This window comes from Pundamilia nyererei, unplaced genomic scaffold, assembly GCF_000239375.1.
Source record: "Pundamilia nyererei isolate P.nyererei 1_Seehausen unplaced genomic scaffold, PunNye1.0 scaffold00107, whole genome shotgun sequence".
Classification (NCBI taxonomy): Eukaryota; Metazoa; Chordata; class Actinopteri; order Cichliformes; family Cichlidae; genus Pundamilia; species Pundamilia nyererei.
The window spans coordinates 901050-913263 of NW_005187508.1; the positions used below are offsets into that span (position 1 = coordinate 901050).

Genomic DNA, 12214 nt, shown 5'->3' on the forward strand with positions numbered 1-12214 from the left:
ATTATGTAACAAACAGGAGAAACTAGGAGCAGCTAACCAAGCCTTTAAATATGTAGGCCTAAATGATAAGTCACTGTGTTTATTACCTTACAGTTAATTCAGAGTTTGAATCTCAAACAATTGCTTGTCACCTTTGCAGGATTTACAGACATACACAGGGGTATTTTTCATCCCTCTGGCTTCCGATGCTGTAGCTATGTGGTCTAATGCAGGGATAGTTTGTCCCTGTATTGTATAAATATTTAATAAGATAATACACCTTCATGATAATCCCTGGCCTACATGCACACAGGTCTAAAGCAAACAGTCTGACAGAGTGCCGTCTATATTAAATTAATTTCCAAAAATAGATGCCATAAAATAAGGAGCCCTCTCTGCCTGTGCAGAAGCATGTTTCTGCCCTCCTTATGGGTGAGCTGTCCCCTCCACAGCTGTCCAGCAGCTGTGGCCCTGGACACTGGCTGCATGATAATGACAAATATATTACACATATGGGTTAAATTATAAACATCAGTACAACAGAAATTCATCCACATGATTACCTAATGTATTTATATAGTTTTAAGGAGAATAGGTTTTCAGTTGTTATAAAGTAAAAGAGATGCTTTCATAAAAGTGGTTAGTCACCTCAGTTAGTTCCTTGCAGGAAACCAAGCTAAATAAAGTTTAAAAAAAAAAGGTAAGGGTTAGCAAAACAAACAAACACAAGAACTCAACTAATAATTATTAGTCTAATGCCATTTTGAAGTATAAACATAATGCAGAGGAAATCAAAAAATACCCTTAAATTACATTTTTGCATGTCTACAAAATCTGTTAAATATTTCAAAACCGTGAAAAAAACCATCAGTGTTTTTCTCAGTGGGTTTGATCTATAGAATAAAACCTCCAAATATCTTAATCACACTATCTTTTAATATTTCCCCAGTAAAACATTAATATGACATCCAGCATCATTCAGTAGCCATCTTATTTGACAATGGGTTGATTGAATTCAACAAACTGATAATGATATTTGACTAATATATTAGGCATATATACATTATGGCATCCATAAGTCAAACATTTGGGCTAGTATTTCAAACTTTAAATTTATTTACTCAGAATTTTGAGTTAGAAAGCCGGATTGCATTTAAAAAAAATGTTTTTCATTAATTATTATTATTTTTAGTGGCAGAAACAAGCTCTTTTTAATTAAAACATTTGAGAAGCTTTTATTATGTTGTTTTCTCATTAAAACAATTATTGTAATATGGCAGCGACAAGAGGTCAAATATCCATTGTCCGATTATCAGATTAAATAAATAAATAAAAATAAATAAATAAAATTTTTTGTCTGCTATATCCTCCAGAGAATCGCTTACCCGCTTGGCATACACAGGCAAGAGGACCACAGGGATAAACCATACACGTGACGCACGTACGTACGCAAACATCTCAGTTCTCGCGAGAGTAAAATTCAAAAACAGGCGGTTGTTCGTTGAGAAGAAAACTAACCAAGAGGTACGTTTTAAAGCTCACGCGTTAAGCTTTTGGCTTTAATACTACTTTTCATGTCTGATAATTATAAAACGCCTCTCTAGGGACTTCGTCGTGCGTGACTTAATTACGTTGCGTTGTGTTTTTTTTCTCGGCTCTTGTTTCACTGGTAATTCTCTCGAGGTGGGTTTAGGAAGCTAATGAGACACCAGAGACCATCAGGCGGCTTCCTTTACTGCTAGCTAATAGAGACATTTCTGACAGAGTTTACTCTAGGTAAGCCTGCTTCGGCTCATTGTATCGCTGTCTGTATTAGTTTAGGTTTCTGCGAAGGAAAGATGACGGCGGACAACGAAATAGACATCAAGGAGGCGTTTCAGCGAGCTCAGAAGGGCCACAATAACAAGGCAAAGCTGGTGGCGAGCCTCAAGAGCCGCTATAACAAGGTACGAGATGATGCTTTCTTATCAGTCTCTTCCTAAATGTCTTTCACATTATCCTGGATTAATGAGTGCATCGTTTAATATGATAAAATAACTCGGTTTATACGAGAATGTATAAATGCGCTTTCTTCTTAGAAGAAATACAGTAAAGTGAAATTAAGGTTTTCATTCTCCGTCACATCTATCGGTACTCTCTATATCCTCTTTTACTACGTGCTTGAATCTTCTCTGTGGTCTTCCTCTTTTTCTCCTGTCTGGCAGCTCCATCTTTCTTCTTTCTTGCTTAAGTTTCTGGAAGTTTGAAGTGCTTGTAAGGTGTTTGTATTAAACTGTTTGACAGAAAGCATACTAATCTCAGATTAACTGAGATGTCTGGATTGTTAAATAAGTCTTCCAGATGACCTGGGTTCTTATTATTGATCTCATAAGCATGGACCCTTCTTTCCTCTGTCTCTTCCTTCAGCTTGAGGATAAATCACTGTTCCATGAGGAGTTTGCGCACTACCTGAAGTATGCAATGATTGTCTACAAGCGTGAACCTGCAGTTGAAAACGTCATCGAGTTCGTTGCAAGGTTTGCTTCAAGTTTCCAGTCTCCACCTAAAACAAACGAGGAGGGGGAGCAGCAACAAGAGGAGGAAGAAGAAGAAGATGATGATGCTGAGGACGATCATCCATTTCTGAGTTTCATCTTCAACTTTCTGTTGGAGGTATGAACATTATAATGCTAGTTTATGCCTGTGAGCACTGTTTTTTGGTGTTGACCAGCAAATTCTTGACCTATTGATGATGATTTGTTAAAAATGTATCATTTTTTTTTTATTTTTTAAACAAATCTGTTAACCACAAAAATTAAAACTTGTTCATTTCTGATTTTGCTCTGACTTTTTGAACACAAAGGCTTAGGCTTTGATGTGATTCTTGTCTATACTGCCTCTCAATTTTATTTTGTGGTTTCCCATATGACTTCTTTCTATTCCTTATGTATTCACATCTGTTTTTCCTCATACACTTATCCTGATCCAATCCATGTTCACAACTACTCTTGTATCTCTGCCTTTTCCCTCCCAATCTGAGTTTTGTGCATTTCGCTCTTATTCTAATGACCGTCTCATCTCATTTCCTGCCTTTCTTTCTTCTCAGTCCCACAAAGCCAATAGTCATGCAGTACGTTTCAGAGCGTGTCAGCTGATCAACAAGTTGCTGGGCAGTATGGCTGAGAATGCACAGATTGACGATGATCTCTTTGATCGCATCCACCAAGCCATGCTGGTCCGTGTCACTGACAAATTCCCCAATGTGAGGATTCAGGCTGCTTTGGCCATGACCCGCCTTCAGCAGCCAACAGATCCAGACTGTCCGACCATCAATGGTTTGTTTTTTTTAAATGCTGAAATCTGTGACTTATTATCTAAAATTATGTGTTGAATCCCCATCCTCTACATGGTCTTAAATTCTTAATCTTCTCTTGAATCTCACTTCTTAGAAAGTAATTATTGTCACGTGGCTGTTTGTTTTTGTGTTTGTGTATCTTTGTTACTGTCACTCTAACTGCGGAATTATTTTCTATTTCTAGCGTTTATGTTGATTCTGGAAAACGATACTAATGCCGAGGTGCGACGTGCCGTTCTGTCCTGTATTGCAATGTCCCCTCGGACCCTCCTCAAAGTACTCAAGCGCACTCGAGACATCAAAGAAAATGTTCGCAAATTGGCGTATCAGGTACCTATGAATGTAAAAATATGTATCCACTGCAAGGGCTGGTTGATTACGGAGATTTGCACTAAAACTTCCATGTGTGTTTCTATTTAAGGTTCTGGCTGACAAAGTTCACATTAAAGCCCTTAGCATTGCACAGAGAGTAAGCCTACTGCAGCAAGGCCTCCATGACACCTCAGGTAACACTGATTTTTGTGGTTAAATAATACTACTTTTATAAAGATGCATTTTTAACTTCAAAATTTGCACTTAAAGTAACGCAAAACCCTAATCAAAGCTGCTTCTTATTGTTTTAATTATTAATACACCAGTTATTTTTTCTTCATTGTCAAAAATGTTTGTTTATACAGCAAAAAGCTCTTTGGAATAATGAGTGATCTAAAATTTAAAGAGATTTCTTTACCAAATATAAAATGAAAAACAGACTGGAGAAGTTGAGCCCTTTTTTACCCCTCGGCTTTTAAAGGCTGATGGGGTATTGAACTTTGACATCCAAGTTTGTGAATTCGATAACTCGACATCGAAGCAACGTGGGGCTTTCAAAATGATACCAGAAGTGTATCTACCTCACAATTTGAATCTGTGACCTTGACCTCGAGGTCAGGTTTTCTGAGAATCTTGTGAAGGCAATAACTCGAGAAGGAAGTTGCCTTGGATTTTGAAATTGGTAACATAAGTGAATTTACTAAAAATCTCGGACGAGTTTAAATCTCAGTGATCTTGACCAGAAGGTCAGAGGTCAAGTTTTCCGAAAATCTTGTAAATGTGATAACTTGAGAATAAAGTGACGTAAGAGTTTCAAATTGATACCGTCGGTGTATCAACTAGTGTGCTGAACTGGGCACTGCTAGTATTTTTGTTCGATTGATAGGAATGGTCCTGCTGTATATGTGTCTGATAGCCTGTGTGCTTTTCAGAAGCGGTAAGGGAGGTGGTTTGTTCTCGTTTGTTACCGGCCTGGCTGCTTCGGCTGGATGGGAACATCATTGAACTGCTCCATAGGCTGGATGTGGAAAACTGCGCAGAAACGGCTCTGGAGACCCTGAAAGCGATCTTCAAAAACATCCCGACTGAAGAGCTGCTACAGAACCAAGTAGAGCTCGATAACAGGTACTCCCACTTCTCCCTCTGTCTAACAAATAATAAATAAAATGTCTGAAGTTAGAGATCATCGTGTGTGTTTTTTAACAGGAGGCTGATCCCAAAGGACAGTCTGACCTGTGAAAATGTGCTTTACTGGAGAGCCCTGTGTGAGTTCATCAGGAGTAAAGGAGATGATGGTGATGAAATGCTGGAGCAAGTATTGCCAGATGCAGCCACTTATGCCGACTACCTCTGTGGGTAAGAAGAGCCACTGTTATTGGATTATAAATTGTGGTTTTCTTGCTTATTGCTGTGCTGTGTAAATTCTGGACCAAGTAACTTTTCATATTGGTGGAATTTATGGAATATTTTATTGGGCACTTAATGTGCTTTTAGTTACTTTGTGGTGCTTTATTTGGGAAAAAAAAATACAGTTGCCATAATGATTGTGTTGTAACTCTAGGTATCTGAAGGCAGGTCCGGTGTTCTCAGAGGAGCTCGTTCTGTATGTAACTGTGTGGCTAACTCAAAGCTTATATAACAGCGAGGCTAACTGACTGCTTTTTGTTAAACTTCACCTGGCTATTATAAAATATAGTTTTACATCCAGACAAGTTAACCTGCTTTGCTCATGGTCAGTGCACATAAAAATGGGTGTGTTACAAGAGTAAAACGTGATACTTTAAAAACAGTAGTAATCAGTTTAACACGCCCTTAGTGTGCAGCAGGTCAAGTACAATCCAATCCAGGTATGTACCAATCCAACTTTTTCCAGTTGTGAGAAAGAGTTCATTAGGACTTTTTAGTCATAGCAGCTGAAATGTCCACAATTTGCAGTTAAATGAAATTAAACAAATCACAAATAAAAGTAGTTGGTGTAGCTTGAGTGAAACACCTCCATGCTGTTGTTGCGTTGCCATTAGCTCTCCCACTCTCCACAGATCGTCACGTTGTCACCGACATCCGACCAAATATCGGATCGATATCTGGAGCTCATGTTTAGAGCAGCCTGAAGCCTGAGCTTGCATGGACTTCAAAACACTCACACTGAACCCATTAGTTGAAACTTTTGCCATGTTTAATTTGAACATGCACCAGTGGAACAATAAAGAAAAGCACGACATATCCACCTTCATGTTTATTTTTTTAAATAATGTTATTTGCTTTTGATGGGTACCATTATCCTTCGCAGTCCTTGTTAAATTGACGTTTTCTGTGTCTTTTGTTTATTAACAAGTTAATTATACAGATAAGTTATCTCATTTGCAGCAGCAGGTTTCTTTTTGTAATCCTCTAGACTTTTATCTTTTATAGTAACAGTTGTGGTTTTCAGCAAATATGAAAACCAGACAATTATTGCACCGCATTATTTTTGTAATGATGTTGTTGTTTGGTTTTGTTGCCTAAATTGGTATCGTGGTGCTTTATGCCCCTAACTCTCTGCCAAGCTGTGTAAGCCAAAGCTTTTTATTTCTTTTTTTATTTGAGTGATATCTATAGTCCAAAGAAATCCACTTTATAAAGTTCTATTTTTTCCAAAGTCTGTGGGTAATCACGATCTCAGTAGTGATCCAAGTGATCATAGCTGATTTTTGCCATACTCAAGCAGACTGACAGCTCATCTGCCACCCTTGCTGTGCACTGACAGAGCTGTTTTATCACCAGTCTAGTGCTTGTGTATGTAAGTGTGTGAAATACTGACGTGTGATATGCTCTGCAAATGAATTTGATTTAACTAATTGGCAAATCTAACATTTGTCTGCTCGTAAAATGGGTTTATTAATTTGAGTGAGGTGACAAGTAGCTGGTTGGTTAAAAGTCACTCCACCGCTGACTGATAACTGGCTCTGCTGCGTGACATTTGGGAGAAGCGTTAATTTTGTTTATGCTGTCAGGGTAGCAGAATTATTCTAAATGAATGGGCTCTGAGAGCTGCTGTTGTCTGACTCTGACTGTTGTAGATATCTGAAGGCCGTGCCTGTGCTGTCCGAGGAGCAGAGGGCCGACTTTAACCAAGTGGAGCTTGTCATGACCAAAGAGTTCATCTCGCAACATCTCATCCATCTCATCGGTTGTCTGGACACCAACGAGGAGGGTGGCAGGTAATATGAGAACAAGGTTGAGGAATGTGAATCGGATGCAAAATACCTTAAAATGCATGTGGAAATCAGCTGGGAAAGAGGAAGGATGTTTTTGGAGGGTGATGCAAACAGTCTGGTATTTCATTAATCAGCATGTCCTAACAAATATGGCCCAAAATGGTATATAAGTCTTTTAGAGCCCCCTTCTGATGTTTCCTACCCAAACAGCAGGCCAGAAATAAGAAACAAGTGTATGAGATCTTCATATTGACAAAACTCATACAAGAAAGTATTGTCTTTTCTTTGTTTGAGAAATGACTGCAAGTAAAGATTATTTTCTGACAGGCAGCTAATAGATAAATTAATGAATACATTTCAGACCCAGATTAGCTGCTGTGACAGGTTAGACAGTGAGCTGACTGTTTGGTTAAATATTAAATTGAATATTGTTTTGATTTGTTTGCCTGTCTGTTTATCTGATAGCTCAGGAGGCTTTGGTCAGATTTGCGTGAAATTTTACTTTTGGGTTTCATCCCTCGGAAGTAATAAACCTGTGCAGTCAGTCTAGCTTTGGAACTAGACTCTGGTTCGTAGTGGCAGCTTGAGGCTTAGGGTGTAGAGCGGGTCATCTAATAATGTGAAGGTCACTGGCTTTATCTTCGACTCCTCCATTCTGTGTGAATGGTGTGAGTGTGTCTGTGAACGCTAGTAGTTTTTAGGCTTGTGACTCCGAGACTGCTCTTGTTTATATATAAGACTTAATTAATTTGGTAGGAGATTCATAATGTTAGTTTTTTGAAGTCTGTTTATTCATTTAACGGTTGAGCTGTGCATGTTCGTAGGAAGCGTGTACTGGCTGTCCTGCAGGACATGTTGGCTCTTCCTCAGACTCCCTCCTCTCTGGTCTTCCTCCTCACTGAGAAGCTCCTCAACCTCATCTCCGATGACCACAGACGCATCCAAACTGTAAGTTAGGCTTAAACATGAACTTCACTGTATAGTCAGTTGTCATGTTATCTAAACTCCCCTTTTGCACACGAGGGGAAATATAAATGTCACTGCCCTTTATGAATCCAGCTGACAGACCAATTAGTCAGAAATGAAATGATAAAGGCTGTAATTATTTATCAGTGGTTCCAGATGGACACACACCGGGGTCTTTTTGTTTGACGTGTCAGAAAATATAGCAGGTTTCCTCTCAGCTGTGGCATCATTGACCCTCAGATTGATGTTTAAATGAGCTGGCTTTGTGTCGCACAGGTGGCAGAAATCATCTCCGACGTGAGGGAGCCCATCACAGGGGCCAGTCAGCCAGTGGATGAGAACGAGAGACGCCGGCAGCAGGTCCAGGTGGGTGACACTCTGCCAAATGAAAACGCCCAGAAGCAATTTGATTCTGGAAACCCGTCCAGTTGTCTCACTGTGATTAAATAGAAGAGCTAAACAGCGTCTTTGCACAATTCTACTTTATAGAAGTTAAAAGTGAGAAGGTGACAAAAAAAAAATCCCTTTCTATTAAAGGACACCATGTAGACTGACGACCAGATTAGTCTAATAATTTCTTAATTAGTTGGATTTTTGCCTTTTTTTTCTCTTTTTTTTTTGCTCTCTGCTCCATTTATATTCCTTCCCTTTCTGTTTCTTTGTCCTGCTCTACATCCAGCTGGCAGATGGTTTATATTTAAGGCCAAGCCCACTTAAACTAGCGGGGTGGATGGTGAATGTCATGTACGCTAAACGTATCTTTGCCTGGTAAATCCTGGTTCATTAGCTCTCCCTTCTTTGCTTCATTCCCTTTGCTTAAGCTCCATGCACACGTACGCTCTGAGGGAATTACTCTCAGTTGTGACTGTACTTTAGTTTCCTCACTAAATACTGAAATCTGTTGGATTCAAAATGGCTGTTGAGAAAGTTAATCCTAGCCCAGGTGTTGACTTACTCTGTCCGCTCTGTGCACCTGGTCTCTCCCATCTTTTTATTCTTCAGTGAGTAAAGGCAAAGAAGGCTCCAGAGGGCTGTAGCCTCTCCAGAGCATCAGCTGTTGTTTTTCCTGTTTGCGGAGGTGCAGTTTTCCATCTCAACAGTCCTCTCTTGAGCGTGCTTCAGCTGAAGAATGACCCTCCCCTCTTATTTTTATTGTCTGACCTGTTTGTGTTTTGTGTTTTTTTGTTTGTTTTTTTTTCTTTCCCTCTTTTCGCTCCCAGCTTGCAGAAGTGAAGGTGCGTATCTTAGAGGCTAAACAAACTCTGGAGGACTGCATCTCCGCCCAGGAGTTCAGCCAGGCGGCAGAGCTGAAGAACTCCATCACAGATCTGGAAAATCGCAGGAACCAGATTCTCCAGGACATTGCTGAAAGCAACCAAGTGGCTGACAAGGAGGTCCGCACAGAGAAGGTATTAAGCTACACAGAAACATCACCTCTGCATTTAAATGTACAGTTTTTGCTCAGCTCTAGCTCCATTCATGGACCTCTCCTTTTAAGGCAACCCCCTGTTTATGCCAGCTCTGATTTGTTACCCCTTGTAAGCTGAAGGTTTCCCAAGCAGACAGGAGGTATGGGGGCTTGCTTCTGCCACTGGAGGGAAAAATGCCAACCCTAAGTCAAAATTTCTGGATATTATCTCAATATTTTGACACAATCACTCAAACTTCCGAGAAAATAACTTAAAATGGAGAAAATGGCCTGAAGTTTTGATTCATGAAGTCGCGATAAAAACCAAATATTTCTACATATTGGTGCCAAGTTTCCATGGGGTGGAGTTAGTGAGCTCAGGGCCAGAGCTGCATGATGGCTACCCCAAAACGCTGTCAGCGTGAATCTCATTAAAATGACGTTAATGCCATAACCGCATTAACTTGGTAAATCTCCGTTAGCGAGCTAGTGCCGATTGCCCCGTGCGTGGGGCTGCACGGTGCTAACGTTTTAAAGAGCTAACGCGTTGATACCGTGCAGCCCCACGCACAGGGCGAGCCGCGCTAACTTGCTGATGAAGATTTGCAGCGTTAGCGTCATTTTAACGAGATTAAAGCTGACAGCACTAGTTACACAGTTTATAATAATTTCAGTATTTTTAGATCCCAACAAGCTGAGTCATAAAGACAACTTTTGTCCTCGTTTTGTTTTTTTAATAAACCGTCATACAGGCTTCACATGTGGAGATTTTGGCTTTTCATTGAATTTGTCCCTGTTTTTATACATCATAGGGTGTGATGCAATAGTTTTACTAGTGCATCCCCGTGGAGATCAGATCTGTCTGTATGTGACCCATGAACTGAAATTACTATGACCTGACCTGGTTTAGAGAAGCTTGAGCTTTTTGCTCACTCACCTCATTATTTGAAACCTTGTTCATATGACCATCCATCTCCATATGAGCCAAACGCATCCATATGACAGAAAATAAATGCGTTTTAATAAAATGAAATGGTGAATATGGTATGTGTTTGTTTGCTTTGCAGAATGATCCAGATACTCTTTTGAGGTGTCTAACGATGTGTGCTGAGCTGCTGAAGCAAATGAACATCAAGACCCGGATTGGTCCAACCACAAGCGCCTTAATGTCTTCACTGGTAAAAACAAAACAAGCACTTGAGTTTGTGTCGTAACTAAACATGCAGATCTATAGTAAAGGCAGCAGGATCGCCTTTTCAGAGCTGAGTTTGTACATCTGTTTTTCCAGAAACCTTCAGTTTCTTTCATGCTAGTGTTGAGCCGACGCCACCCTGTAGAAAACAAGCATTTAAAAATATCCCTTTTTTAGGACACGAGCATGAGCTGTATATGAAAGTTTATTGAGGTCACAGATGAAGGGAGCCAGAGGGTGGTTTTCCCAAAGACTTCAATGCACATAACCAAACAGCTGATGATGGTTCAGAGCTGGCAGATTCTCTGAGTCTTCAAACTTTGCTTCAGTTAGATGCTCATTCAGACGATTTATACTTGGTGGGTGTTGAAACAAACTGATAGCTGCAAAGCAGAGGCGGGCTATGACGAGATACCACCGTAGTTCCAGATTGAAATTTCAGCCGTTAAAAATGTGATGCAGAAAAAGCAATTAAGGGGAACTGAGGGCGCCAGAAAAAGATCTGTGAGACCAAGATAAGTTAATGTTGAATAAAGAGCTTCATGACTGGCGGGCAGGAAGGCAAAATAAACGTCAGCTATCACAGATGATATGTGGCACAGGATACTCTGCACAGATAGAAGAAGAAGAAGAAGAAGAAGAAGAAGAAGAATGGATTACCCGACCTATCATCAAATGCCCTCTTTGAGGAGAACTTAAACATCCTGTTTGTACAAAACTGCCTGAAGACATTTCAGAACTGCATCTCTCCAAACAAGGGACACTAAATCCACAGAGCGGGCGTAACAATATGACCACTGATGGCTGAAGTGAGTAGCACTGATTATCTCTTCATCATGGCACCTGTTAGTCGGTGGGATATATTAGGGAGTGAGTAAACATTTTGTTCTCAAAGTTGATGTGTTAGAAGCAGGAGAAATGGGCAAGTGTAAGGATTTGAGTGAGTCTGGCGAAGGCCAAATATTGATGGCCAGACGACTGGGGCAGAGCATCTCCAAAACTGCAGCTGTTGTCGGGGTATTCCCGATCTGCAGTGGTGAACCAGCAACAGGGTCAGGGGCAGCCAAGGCTCACTGATGCATGTTGGGAGTGAAGGCTGAACCAATAGACAAGCTACTCTAGCTCAAATTGCTGAAAAGGTTCATGCTTGTTCTGATAGAAAGGTGTCTGAATACACTGAGGATTGCAGGTTATTGCTGTTTGGGCAGCAAAAGGGGGAACAGTATTAGGCCATTATGTTATGTCTGATCGGTGCATACAAACTGGCCAAACATTTTAATTTTTCTTAATATTTATCACATAAAAAGTATCAGGGGATTTCACAAGAAAAATAACAGACTGTTTTTGCTGCTGATAAAACTCAAGACCACAAAGTCTAAAAGCTGAAGATTTTCATATCAAGTTGTTTACAAAAAAAAAGAAGAAGAAAGAAACAGTCATCTGTCACCAATCAACAAATAAATAATTCTGTATTCGATACTGAGGTTAGATGGAAGTTTTTGACCAATGAATTCATGTGTTATTTCTTCTGTTTTACAAATGTGTTTTTCTCATAGACCCTATTTGTTTTATTCTCAGAAGTGTGTCACGTACCATTTCTCAGCTTTTAAAATTTCATACAGTCATAACTTATTTTGATGAGGGGAATAAAACACAGACTTTTTAGGTACTGACACGCTGGCTCACACTCTCAGAAATGGCCATAGTAGTGACAATATTTTCATATCACGTTTAAATGTACACTGTACTATGGATGTCATGATGAGGCACATCTGCAGTATTTGTTCTAATAGCGGTTAACAGAGGTTAAAGTGGTTTGAATCGGG

At 39.9% G+C, this 12214-nt stretch overlaps 1 protein-coding gene across 2 annotated transcripts in view; it reads left to right on the forward strand.

Moving 5' to 3' along the window:
* The first annotated feature begins 1397 nt into the window (after positions 1-1397).
* Positions 1398-12214, forward strand: part of ncapg (non-SMC condensin I complex, subunit G) — a 23839-nt gene continuing 13022 nt past the window's right edge. The window contains exons 1-13 of one of the 2 annotated variants that reach the window (XM_005741116.1): positions 1398-1503; positions 1796-1925; positions 2386-2631; positions 3065-3293; positions 3498-3643; positions 3735-3819; positions 4558-4750; positions 4832-4981; positions 6685-6825; positions 7647-7770; positions 8065-8154; positions 9009-9197; positions 10264-10374. In XM_005741116.1, the coding sequence (XP_005741173.1) occupies positions 1818-1925; positions 2386-2631; positions 3065-3293; positions 3498-3643; positions 3735-3819; positions 4558-4750; positions 4832-4981; positions 6685-6825; positions 7647-7770; positions 8065-8154; positions 9009-9197; positions 10264-10374 (1812 nt within the window). In that variant the 5' untranslated portion in view covers positions 1398-1503; positions 1796-1817. The other variant, XM_005741117.1, reaches the window with a different exon arrangement.